The sequence below is a fragment of the Halichoeres trimaculatus genome, unplaced genomic scaffold (assembly GCF_033239565.1).
Source record: "Halichoeres trimaculatus isolate MK-OKI-2021-1 unplaced genomic scaffold, fHalTri1.1 fHalTri1_scaffold_1, whole genome shotgun sequence".
Lineage (NCBI taxonomy): Eukaryota > Metazoa > Chordata > Actinopteri > Labriformes > Labridae > Halichoeres > Halichoeres trimaculatus.
In genome coordinates, this window is record NW_027437179.1 from 13,712,666 (window position 1) to 13,725,036 (window position 12,371).

At 39.3% G+C, this 12,371-nt stretch overlaps 1 protein-coding gene across 3 annotated transcripts in view; it reads left to right on the top strand.

The window, feature by feature from the left end:
* Positions 1-12,329, top strand: part of usp48 (ubiquitin specific peptidase 48) — a 14,919-nt gene extending 2,590 nt beyond the window's left edge. For all 3 annotated transcript variants that reach the window (XM_074667078.1, XM_074667069.1, XM_074667060.1), the window contains exons 5-28: positions 751-878; positions 1,213-1,337; positions 2,532-2,640; positions 2,789-2,922; positions 3,114-3,199; positions 3,462-3,641; positions 4,016-4,153; positions 4,356-4,505; positions 4,706-4,906; positions 5,108-5,219; positions 5,491-5,633; positions 6,148-6,222; positions 6,364-6,488; positions 6,763-6,885; positions 7,219-7,280; positions 7,470-7,580; positions 7,764-7,894; positions 8,307-8,413; positions 9,018-9,125; positions 9,382-9,564; positions 9,659-9,784; positions 9,904-9,952; positions 10,040-10,066; positions 11,621-12,329. In XM_074667078.1, coding sequence (XP_074523179.1) covers positions 751-878; positions 1,213-1,337; positions 2,532-2,640; positions 2,789-2,922; positions 3,114-3,199; positions 3,462-3,641; positions 4,016-4,153; positions 4,356-4,505; positions 4,706-4,906; positions 5,108-5,219; positions 5,491-5,633; positions 6,148-6,222; positions 6,364-6,488; positions 6,763-6,885; positions 7,219-7,280; positions 7,470-7,580; positions 7,764-7,894; positions 8,307-8,413; positions 9,018-9,125; positions 9,382-9,564; positions 9,659-9,784; positions 9,904-9,952; positions 10,040-10,066; positions 11,621-11,643 — 2,756 coding nt within the window. In that variant the 3' untranslated portion in view covers positions 11,644-12,329. The remainder of the gene's footprint in view (positions 1-750; positions 879-1,212; positions 1,338-2,531; positions 2,641-2,788; positions 2,923-3,113; positions 3,200-3,461; positions 3,642-4,015; positions 4,154-4,355; positions 4,506-4,705; positions 4,907-5,107; positions 5,220-5,490; positions 5,634-6,147; positions 6,223-6,363; positions 6,489-6,762; positions 6,886-7,218; positions 7,281-7,469; positions 7,581-7,763; positions 7,895-8,306; positions 8,414-9,017; positions 9,126-9,381; positions 9,565-9,658; positions 9,785-9,903; positions 9,953-10,039; positions 10,067-11,620) is intronic.
* The last annotated feature ends 42 nt before the right edge of the window (positions 12,330-12,371 follow it).

Here is a 12,371-nt window from a genome sequence, read left to right on the forward strand (position 1 = left end):
GCGATTAGGTGGACAATATTGCGATTGCAATTGTGCTTGCGATTTAATAAAAAAAGTTGTGTCATGATGAGTCTACAGACTTGCTTGGTTATCATGGAGAAAAATCTGAATTGCATGTGCTGACATTGCGATTGCGAGAACCTCTTTTGCGATTACGTAATTGCATGTGCTGACATTACGATTGCGATTGCGATTGCGATTGCGATAATCGTGCAGCCCTAGCTTAAATACTTGTAATGATAAAAGTGGAGGATATGTAAGCTCCAGGGGTAATGGGTGGAATACCAAAGTTAGACACAAACATTGGTTTTGCAGATGTAATTTTTTCTTACTTTACTCAAAGAAATCATTGTCACCTAAAACTTAACTGTTTACTGTAAGTATTGTGTTAAATAATTCTGTTATTCTGCTTACTGCCACAACCTTAACTCTCCTCAGATATTGTCCTGCAGCCACGTGTTAATGGTTATATTTGCTGAGTCATGAAAGCAAAAGGATTTATAGTTTATGTTTTTTGCTGATGTAATTTCTTAACATCTGTAAGGCTATGTTGTTGTCCTGAGTTGATATTTGTCATGAAGTAGGAAACAGAAACAGTTCTTCTAAATATTATGACATGATTGTGGTTTGAAGACATAAGTGAAAACTGAAGTGTTCACTACTCTGCAAACTTCTTATTTATTGTTTTGTTTTTCTTACAGTGTTATGAAAGTGTTTTTGTTTTTCTAATGGCATCTGTGTGTCCATCAGATTACGAGCCTCAGTCCATCTGTGAGCATCTTCAGTACCTGTTTGCGCTCCTGCAGAACAGCAACAGAAAGTACATCGACCCTTCGGGGCTGGTCAAAGCCCTCGGTCTGGACACAGGACAGCAGCAGGTAAACCACAACATGAAATCCTGCAAATCATCATGAAATTACCTTAGAAGTATATACTGCTGAAGTTGAAATAAATATCAGTATTTTTTGGCCAAGGGTCACATTTTGTTGTTTTCTTTTACCTTGAGGATAATGCTCAGATTTTCTCGCTGTCTCCTTCGTAAATTGATGCATCTTGTGTCCACAAGACACCAAAAGTTATATCCTGTTACAAACTGAGACTTACTATAGACTGTGATTTAACTGTTGATCCTCACAGCGATTGTGATTCAGCATTAGTTTAGGAGTTTGTTTGTTCATCACAGTCCGTTGAAGTATAAAATATCTTTTTCAGGATGCCCAGGAGTTTTCAAAGCTGTTCATGTCTCTACTGGAGGACACGCTGTCCAAGCAGAAGAGCCCCAGCCTGCAGAACGTCATCCAGCAACAGTTCTGTGGACAGTTCTCCTACGTTACTGTGTAAGTCCAGCCAGCACTGAAAACTCATCAGACTTCACCCCACATGCTAAGAATAGATCATATTTATATGTACGTTTTGTTTTTTTTTTGTAAAACAGAGAATGGGGACGTTCTTCACAGCCAAATGTGTTTAAAATTAAGTCAACCAGAGATTACTGGTGTAGGATGAAGTTGTATTTGATAGAACAGAGGTAGATGACTGTTGAAGTGCTGAAGTTGATTTTTTTTTCTGGTTTGACTCTTGGCACTCATGGGCTGATGTGACCTAGAAAAACTTGTGTAAATCTTATTAGTGGGGAGAAAATGAAGAGCAGGACAAAGTGGCTGTCTCTTTTTCTCAGCCTTACTCTGTCACCTCTGCTCATTGACGTTTAGCATACTGTATGATGATTAATGTGACAGACTGTTTTTATGTCAGGAGTGTCTGCTTTTTATTTTGTCCCATTACTTTAGTAAAATCAAGTCTTTGTTGGTACTTTGGGAACCTAACAGAGCCACTGAGTTCTGAGGTGTTAGTGTCTGAGGCCAGTGACTAGGTCTGTTTTTAAGTTTTTCCACTCCAAGGAAGTAATTTGATTTCCTGAACAAAGAATATTTATTTTTGGATGTGTCACAAACTTCCTTTGCAGCCGTCACATAACAGACTTGTCTGCCAGTAAACGCAGTAAGAAGCACAGAGGACAGTGTAGGAAAATGTATTTGTTGCTCAGAGAGATTTGCTTTTTCTTCTTCCAAAGGACATTTTTTTAAAAAGCCACGCTGTCTGGTAGATCAAACAGAAGTGGTGCCACTCATCAGTAAGATTAGGTTTTACAGCTGCGTGGTTACATTTTTCAAAGAATGAGCTTTGGTGGAGCCCAGTTAATAGAGACAATAAGATCCCAGGTTTTTAAACATCCAAACAAGATGTTGTTCAGTGAAGTTAAAGTTATCACTTTACTGGAGCTTGCATTTGGACTCAGACGACAGTCAGCGTGAAATACATGTATTCAGTAACATAATGAATGAACCCCAAAAATCATATGTTTTCTGGTAAAATACCAACAACAAACTAAAGAGATGTCAGCACTGGTGGTATGTAGGGTATCTGTTGTACTCAAGGTTAAGTGTCTGAGCTGGTGCCATAAAGAAAAAGTAGAGTCAGAACATTTCTATTTTAGCTGATAACTTGCTCGTTGTTTGTGTTTTTTTCAGCTGTAGCCAATGTGGGCGATCATCTGCTTTGCTTTCTCGATTTTATGAGCTTGAGCTGAACATCCAAGGCCACAAGAACCTCAACGAGTGTGTAACAGAGTTTCTGAAGGTTAGTTGAATACCTAAACATGCACTCAGCATCCTTACCTCTGACGAAACTCAGTGTTTGTTCATAAATCCATAAATTCCAAGTTAAATGAATATCCTGAAAATGCATTATTGAGTTATTTTTCACCATTTTCCTTTCCGCTGCTCAGGAGGAGAAGCTGGAAGGGGAGAACCGCTACTTCTGTGAGAGCTGCCAGAGTAAACAAAACGCCACCCGGAGGATCAAACTGCACAGCCTCCCTCCAACTCTCAACCTGCAGCTCATGCGTTTTGTCTTTGATAGGTGCTTATCCACAGTGTAAAAGTATTACATCCATTGAGCAAACTTAATCACATTGTGAAAGAGTTTTGTGCTTTTGTTTAATTGCTGTTCAGACTCTCAATGAAAATCTATTAAAAACAGTATTTTGTTGATTTTAGTTCTAGTGCCTGATGTATTGATGAGGTTTGACTGAAATGTCTTTTTGTCTGCAGACAAACAGGCCACAAGAAGAAGCTGAACACCTTCATCAGTTTTCCAGAGCAGCTGGACATGGGGCCTTTCATGGAAGGGAAACAGGGTATCAGCTTCATGATTTATGACACACACTCACATTGTGTAGATTTTTTCACCAAACACTAAAGAGGAAGCAGTAGACACTCTGTCTATCAATGCAACAACCGAGACCAAGTCCTTTATTTTTTTAAGTGGGTCTGACACTATAACAACCTGAGAGGATAACACATTTGATTGTCTTATATTGATGAATCAAAATCTTTACCGGTGTTGCTTACCTTTGATCGACTGCTGACATTTAACTCTTCTTTTATTCATTTTCTCAGACCAGAAGTTTGTCTATGAGCTGAGTGCAGTGCTGATCCATCGGGGCATCAGTGCCTACTCAGGCCACTACATCGCACATGTGAAAGACGCTCGCACTGGAGACTGGTACAAATTCAATGACGAGGAAATAGAGAAGATGGAAGGCAAGAAGCTGCAGCTCGGCATTGAGGAAGACATCGGTGAGTATGGCATAATGGTCACTCAAAGATGTTTCTGTCACCTAAGAAAAGATTTATGTCAAGGAGTCTGTGTCATTGACTCAAGGGAGATGACAGTTAACTTTTTTTAAACTGTCCCGTTCTTTTACCTGCCTGAGTGTTTATTAAATGCTCCCTAAAAGAGTTAAAAATGTAGATTTTAAAACTGTGGGTAATGAGTAATAGCGCTTATAGGAAACAGAGTCTTTAATCTGGATAAAACCAAATGATTCCAGGCCCAGGTGTTACTGCAATCAACACCAAATAGATTGTCCTTACAGTCCTTTAACATGTTTCCAAGTGTTTAGAGTTTCTGAAAGTTTTTGCTTTTACATCTTTGTGTTCTTGCTTTATAGCTGAGACAGTAAAATCCCAAACACGAAAGCCAAAATGCAGCAAAGGCTACCACTGCTCCAGAAACGCTTACATGCTGGTGTATAAAGTCCAAGAAGATGAAGGTTCAGATCCCCCAATGACCAACGTCGAGGTTCCAAGTAAGTGCAACAGTTTTAACCCATTTTTCATTCTGAGTTTGTGTTTGCTGTGTGTCGTTGTTCCTTGATGTAAACAAAGATGCTAACCACACTATACAGAATGGATTTCATCTTTTGTTTGCTTTGACAAGTTCGTACCAAAACTACAGCCTGCCCTATGTTTCCTGTCTGATCATTTCTTTTACTGGTGTCTCTTCCTCAGCCTTCCTCCAGCGGTTGGTGGACCAAGACAACCATAAGTTTGAGGAGTGGTGCAGTGAGATGGCTGACATGAGAAAACAGAGCGTGGATAAAGGCAAAGCAAAGCACGAGGAGGTCAAGGAACTGTACGAGCTTTTACCTGCAAGAGATGGTCAGTAAAAAAAATTTCTAATCACCTGAAGTCCACCTGAACAGAACCTAAGCCAGATTATTATTTCCAGATAATTTCTGTCATTATATCAGTGTGTGAGGGATGTTATTTGTTCGTATTTTCACAGACCGGGCCTGGATATCTGCAGTCAGAGACCCTGTATCTGTTTATGCTTAATAACTTCTGCTTTTCCTCCTCAGGTGAGCCATATGAGTTTGTGCCGCTGGACTGGTTGAAGAAGTGGCTGGACGACTCCACTGCCACTAAAGAAATCGATAACACCCTCTACTTGTGTTCTCATGGCAAACTCCACCCAGACAAGGTGGCTGACTCCAAGAGAGTTTCTCTGGAAGCTGCTCAGCTCCTCTACGAGCGCTACGGAGGAGGACCGAGACTGGACGGTGAGTGAATCAGAAGCTCTGAGTTCATCCTACAAACCTGGAACAGTTCAACACTTTACAATTAAATAACAAAGTTACCGTACAATGGATTAGTGGTGTATTTCTAACATTCTATGAAAAATGTTTTTGCAGTAAGATTTAAAACTTTGTGCTAATGACTTAGACTTACTTTGCTAATCTCACTTGTGTTTGTTTCTGCAGCCTCTTCACTGTGTAGAGAGTGTGTAAGTCAGCGGTGCAGAGTGCTGCGGCTGAAGAACCAACTCAACGAAGACTTTAAGGAAATCACTAACCTGGTCAAACGCACACTCAGGTAAACACTTGCAGGATATCAATCTATTTTTATTTATATGGTGCAAAATCACAACGAATGTTTTTTCACAATGCTTTTAACAGCATTTAAGCAGATCTAGACCTGTCAGTATATTTGAAGCAGCTGCATTGGCTTTACTACAAGGGGCTGGAAGGTACATTAAAAAATAAAGAGTTGACGTGTTTATAGCCACAAATAAACACTCCTGATGGAAAATGAGAAAAGAGATTTAACTTTGGCTCTTCACGCTGTTTGTTTTCATGTGTTATAGTGATGAAGGGTACTGGGTGGGTAAAGCATCACTGCGCAGCTGGAGACAGTTGGCTTTGGATCAGCTGGAGGAGGACGAGCAGGAAACCAAACACAGCAACGGACAGACCAATGGACAGGGACCACACAGCAACAACAGCAAAGGTAGAAGAGAATGGATGTGACTGTTTCTCTCTTGGCTGCGTCCTGAGTTTGTGCTCATTCGTCTCAAACTAAATTTTCTTTTCTGCTGAGTAGCCTGAGTACTGGTAGTCATGAAACAGGCTATTTGTAACTTTTTTACTACTTAGCATTACAAGATTGGCCTAAAAGTGAATATTTGAAATTGACATAACATCTGTTTGTTACACTAACCAACCTTGATAGGCACATCAGTAGATATGCAGGTATTTCATTAGAAAGCAAGGCAAATGCAACAAATATTTAGTAACACCTTAAAAAATTAAGGCAATAACTAAGACTGTTATGTGCATGGTTAAGAAATGCAGCCGAAAACAGTTTGTTTTCTTTTCTTTGCGGTATTTGACAAAAGACATTCTGGGTTGGACCATCGGGTTCATCCGATTGATGATTTAGGACTGATTATATGTGGTTGGTATTCACTAGAAAGTAAAACTAACTCCTGTGACATTAACTGTCTTGAACTGCTTGATTTTAGAGTTCAGCCAGGAGCTCTCTGAGGGCAACGAGGACGATATGAAGACTTTCAATGAAGACATTGTCTGCAGTCATGGTACAGTCCTACCATCTCCATTTATCTTTGAAGCTTTTTAATCAAACACTGTTCAGTCATTAAACATGTTCCAAAATACACAATGGTTTAATCTTTTTGTAGTTTGTTGTATGTTGGCTCCTAAACGTGTTTCTTCTGCAGGTGGTTTGAGTATCCTGGAAACCGAGCGCAAGCTGGTGTCATCTGAGGTTTGGACTAAACTGAGGGAATACTTCCCCAAAGCCCCTGAATTCACCAAGAACCAGGAGTCCTGTCAGCAGTGCCTGGTGAGTCGACGGGAAATATGTTCACACTACACTGATCCTGTAGTTTTCCCACCTGTATTTTGTGTGTAAGCCCTACAGCTGCATCATTTTCTAAGAGAAGGTCACCGATAAGCCTGTTGTAGTTAAGATTACATCCATTTGGTTCATTTTCTGCCCCTTCATGAAGAACTAACAAACACTGATAGGGGTTAAACTTCAAAAACAAGTTCAGTCAGTTTATTTGTATAAGTGGGTTTGTGCTCAAGTTAATGTTTTTTCTTTGCGGTGTCTCCAGACATTAGAGCAGGAGGAAAAGGATAACGAGGCTGTCAGTAAGATGATGGCTCTGGACCAGAAGAACCAACTACTAAACCTCTTCCATGAGAAGAACCGGCCGGTACTCACAAAGTGGCCTCAGGTAGGATCCAAAGTGTCAGTCTTAAAAACATTAAAAAAAAAACTTAAGTTAATAACTTAACTTCGCTCTGCGATTGTTTAAATGGAAATAACTTGGAGAACAGTGTAAAGTAAGAGCTGGTGCAAACATCATGACACTGGGCTGTGACGGGTAACGGTAACTAAAGATAATAATCAGTTTACAAATTTGAGTCATGTTCTGTTGGAGTTCATTATCTGATGTATCTATAAATGTATACAGTGCCTCATCACTCTGCATCATGATAAGAAACAAAATGGTTGTTAGTTCATGTAAATATATTGAATATTGTGTTCTGATTGTTTTTCCCTTCAGGGCACCGACGTACTCTATATTGTTCCTCTTTTCTTTGTGGATGAGTGGAGGAAATTCATCAGGTACGTTTACAAAACAACTTTTATACTATTAAGCCTTTTGAACGGACTCAGCCTTCTTTAGGAAGTGTTTGGCCTTAGGATCCAATGTGTGCCATGTGTGATAAATTTTGAGTTTCTGATTTGATTGAGTTTAAAAATATATTAATGCTGCAAAGTATTTTATTTATCGTGCTTGTGTGTGTTTCACAGGAGACCGACCAAATGCTCTCCAGTGTCTAATGTGGGAAACACGCTGCTGCTCTGTCCTCACGGAGGCTTCATGTTCACCTACGACTCTCTCATCAATGGAGATGCACAACAGTGAGTTTTGATTATTTAACTGGACATTAGTTGGAGTAACAGCTTCAAGTTGGACCTCATGAGGTTGTTTTTCATGCATTCATTTTCTTAAACTGAACTAAATTTTATTTGAAATTATCTGAGGTGATGCCTGACTGCTTGAACGTTGCTTCAGTCTCATGTTGTGCTGTTTATCCTGCACAGTATAGCTCTGCTTTGGCCTGGTGAATGGGAAGTGATCAGCAGGCTCTTCATAGTTGACCAGCCCATCTCCATCCACTGCTTCAGCCAGAGCACCCCCAGCGGCCCTTCCACTCAATACACGACTCAGCCAGGTGAGTCAGCAGAGCTTAGTATGAAGTTTAAAGCTTTAGGTGGTTGCTGAAATTCTCTTCTCAAGACATTTAAAGAATCAGAAGTGCACAAATATAATGACCAAGTTACCTATAGGCTTAGAAATTTGGATAAATCTTCAGCCTGTAGCTCTTAGACAGCTCGAGCTCCATTTGAAAAATATCAGACCTACCTTTTTAATCTGACTGAAAAACATATATTAAATCACTCACCTGGGAATAGATGTAGAGGGTGGCTCAAACGGATTGGCTGTATCATATTGCATTTACAGTTTTTATAAAGAACTCAAGATTCTGATCTTGGAATACTCAAATATGTAACAAGCTCTTTATGTTTTGTCTCTTACTGTGCTTGACTGATTTGTTTGTAACTGAGTGTTGTTCACGTGTTCAGATCTATGTTGGGAGTGCAGAGAGAGCTTCCTTTTCCAGCAGCAGAGAGACCTCAGAGAGTACACACAGGCAACCATTTACATCCGCAAAGTCATCGAAGATAAGAGGGTATGAAAACTGAACTACCTAGATCAAGGGTCTGCAAAAATTTTAATGGATTTTTTCTAAATTTTCTCAATTTTCCACATTTTTTTCAAATTTTCTATTTTTTTTCTAATTTTTTTTTCATAATTAACATTTTTTGAAATATCAAAATTGTTCATTTGAATGTTTTGCAATTACTTAATTTCAAAATTTTGCAAATTTTTCAGAATTTCATTTTTTTAAATTTTGCAAATAACTGAAACTTGATTTTTTTTTTTGGGGGGGGGGGTTGCAAATTTTGAAATTTCAAAACGAAATTTGACATTTTTGCTAATTTATTAAAAGTAAAAAAACAACAACACATAACATGTACAATTTCATGAATTCAAAAAAAATATTCTTTCTCAGACAATTTTTCACCTATATATGTATGGAATATTATTTACTTTATAGTCTTTATTGTGAAGATAAAGTAGATTTTGCGGCTCCAGAATGACCTCAGTCAAGATGAGCTGAGGCTAAACGGCTCCTATGACAGTGAAGGTTGCAGACCCCTGACCCTGATCATTGAAGCTATAACAAGCTGCATCCATTTCAGTCTTTGTGTTGTCACATCGTCCGTCCACAGATGATAAAGGAGGCAGCTCCAGAGATGAATGCCAGCAGCTCTGAGGCAGAAGAGGAGAGGGATGATCATCAGAAGATGGATGGAGAGAGAGATCCAGACTTCAGCCAGGTGAGTCCAAAAAACACTGCAGCTGTGAACCTGGACACTTGGCTCTGAACAAAAAAACAAACAAAAGGTTTCTACTGTTTGTCTACATTGGTTGTTGCATTTGATCTTTCTATCTTTTATCTGTCTTTGCTGCACTCTGATCTTGACTTTTTTGAAAACGTTGGTTCTTTTTGGTTATCAAGAGTAATGAAGGAAAAAAGCATAATCTTGTTTGGCTTGCAGTCTGAAATCTGTGCTATCAAATCATTTTCTGTAGTCAGAAGATGGAACCAAGCGACTAAAACTGAGTGACGGCAGTACAGCATCACCTGCCGCTGCTTCAACAACAAACTCGACCAAACAGGGAGGAATTAGGAGAAGTACCCGGCACAGAAAACTCCGAGGAGAGAAAGCACTGATTGTGTCAGCCAATCAAACACTGAAAGAGCTGAAAATACAGGTGAGGGCTCCAGGTGACTGGATTGTTTAGTTCTTATAATTAAAATAAGTTAGGAGCCATGTACTCACAAAGGAACTTTTCTATGACCCTGCAGATTATGCACGCCTTCTCTGTGGCTCCGTTTGACCAGAACCTCTCAATCGATGGAAAGAGTCTAACGGATGACTCGGCCACACTGGGCAGTCTGGGTGTCATCCCTGAAAGCATCATCTGTCTAAAGGTACAGCTGCTTCTTCCGCCTGAAACACATCTCCACTTGTACAGATGTAGTCTTGACTCTCATTGTACCGTCTGGATTGTGGTAACAGATGAAACATCTTGTCTGCTGTTTTCTTTCAGGCTGATGAGCCCATTGCAGATTACGCTGCAATGGATGATGTCTATCAGGGTGAGTGGTTTGATCTGCATCTCTACTTGAGCTCTTTCAGCAACAATGTAAATCCAGATTTCTCACTCTGAATCACTTCTTTCACAGTGAGAATGCCTGAAGAGGGATTTAAAGGTGAGCTTCCTTTTTTTGCGTCATTTTCTCTGGAAAGAATTTTACTTTCGATGATGCAGTAAAGCTGACAGATACTAAAAAATCGCTCTGAATTCAGACTTGGACAGTCCAGTCAGAGATGGCAAGAGGACAATTTAAGAGTTTGCCAAAATCTGCTTGTCTTAGCAAGCACCAGAACTAATATTAATAAACATAAATAATATTGAGGAGAGTAAAAATAATATTTTTATTGTGTCCCTAACTTCCTCTAATTCATCAACATAAGCCAATAAACATTTTAAACTAGTGATGACAGCAGTAGCTCATTTTTTTCCCTCTTACTCAGAACTACAGAAGTCTCATCTTTGGCTGAAGTCATGGGAAGCATCAGACACAAGTGCAGCCATTTACTTCACAGCAAAAGAGAAACTGCTTTAAATGTTTGAATTTGACATATGTAGGGCTCCCTGTTGATTCTGGCTTATAGTAGGTCTGTTTTTACAGAGTAAATTTTCCCTTTAGCCTTTTTCACACTTGCATAAAAGTCCTCAGAACTTAACCAAATAAGCTGCTTGTCTGAATGCCAATAGCTGCGTTTTTCCATTCCAACTTTTCCAGGAATTTTCCCAGAACAAAGCATAATTACGGGGCAAAGCTGGGATAAGCTGACGTGAGATTGCAACAGAAAATCTTCAGGAATTGTTAGTGGTGGTGAAGTTTATCTTATGTGACCAGCGTTTTGTCAAATGTTTCTGCTTGTTCAGATAGCGACTCCTTCCTTCACCATTAGCAGAGGCTGTCAGTTTGAGTCAGTTATTGGTATTTTCAGGTCATAAATGGGTTGATAGTTGCTCTAAAGGTGCTTTTTGACAGTATGAACTTTCCCCAGGAACCATGGACTTAGTGAAACAAACTTTGATCTATTTCACCAGAAGAATTAGAGTCTAAATTTATTTCTGGGTTAATACATTTAATCAAGATACTGTTCCAGCCTGGGGGTAGCACTTTCCATAAGTCCTGGAATTTTAGGGGCAGGGCCTGCAAGCTGAATGATTTGATTGATAGCACATGCAGTGTTTTTATTCCCCCCTCTGACCATAAATTAGATTGGTTTAATAACTCTTTTACAGAGTGACCCCGTAAACTGGAGACATTCAGCTGAACATGTCAGTGGATTTCCAGTTTACAACAGCTGTTTAAACAGAAGAAATCTTCGGGAGTACATCCTGGTTTAGTTTTATGAAGAGGTTATATGTTAAAATATCCTCATCAGATAATTATAGATAATTAATTATGAGCCAATAAACCTCCCGGTACACTCACTCAGCAGCCTAAAACGAAAGCAGGAGGAAATGAATCAACCAAAGTTTCCAGATTCGACTGCACTGCTTGTCAAAGACAAATAAAGTAGCGATTGCTAATCCGTCTAATCAGTTAACCTAATACCTTATTTATCACATCATTACATAATTATGTAACACTGGGGTTTTTCTAATACTATCCTCAGTGTGGGTCAGTAACTGGACAGTTTTATGTTGGGATTGTTTTTCTGATTTTTCCTCTCCTTCTCTGCAGGAACCGGGCTCCTTGGGCACTGAGGAAAGCAGTCTGTAGCAATGCTTGAATTTGACAGATGTTGGATGGGAATTTTAAAAAAGCTTGAATTTGTCAAGTGTCCATATATAAATAAGTGCTTTAATTTTTTTTATTGTTACGTTTTGAGTAGGCTTTCTTTAATAAAAACTGTGACTCTGTTGCAAAGCCGCTGTTTTCTCTCCGTAAGGTGAGCTGGCCTTTGATATTTAAACTTCCTAATCATTCTGAAGGACTGCGCGGTCGTGAAGCAGCCTGACTCTCAGAAACAGGCTGAGAGCAAAGTGGAAAACTAAGGACTGCCTTCAATGAAATAACTCAAGAAGTTATGCTTTGTTTTTGACTCTTTTAAATTAAGACAGAAGAAAAATTCATGTCTTTCCATCACGTGGAAGCTTTTGTTCTCTCTGCACAGATTTCAGGTTTGTCAAAAGAATGCACGAGTAACTATATTACAGATATAACTGCTCTTAAATGTTAGAACATTTATTACCTCTACAGCAAGTCTATATCCATATACTCCCTGTGGCATTTAGAGATACATAGCTACACAGTATGTACAAAGGCTTATTCCTGCAGGAGCTTCAGCAGTGCAAACCTCGAGAGTTGGAAGTGAGAAACAGAATGCACATGGTGGTATGTCCTGTTCTTTTCACTGTTATTTCTTATGGACAATAAAGTTATTTTCAAAGCAGCCTGACCTCATATTGTCCCAATTATTGCATCAACTTAA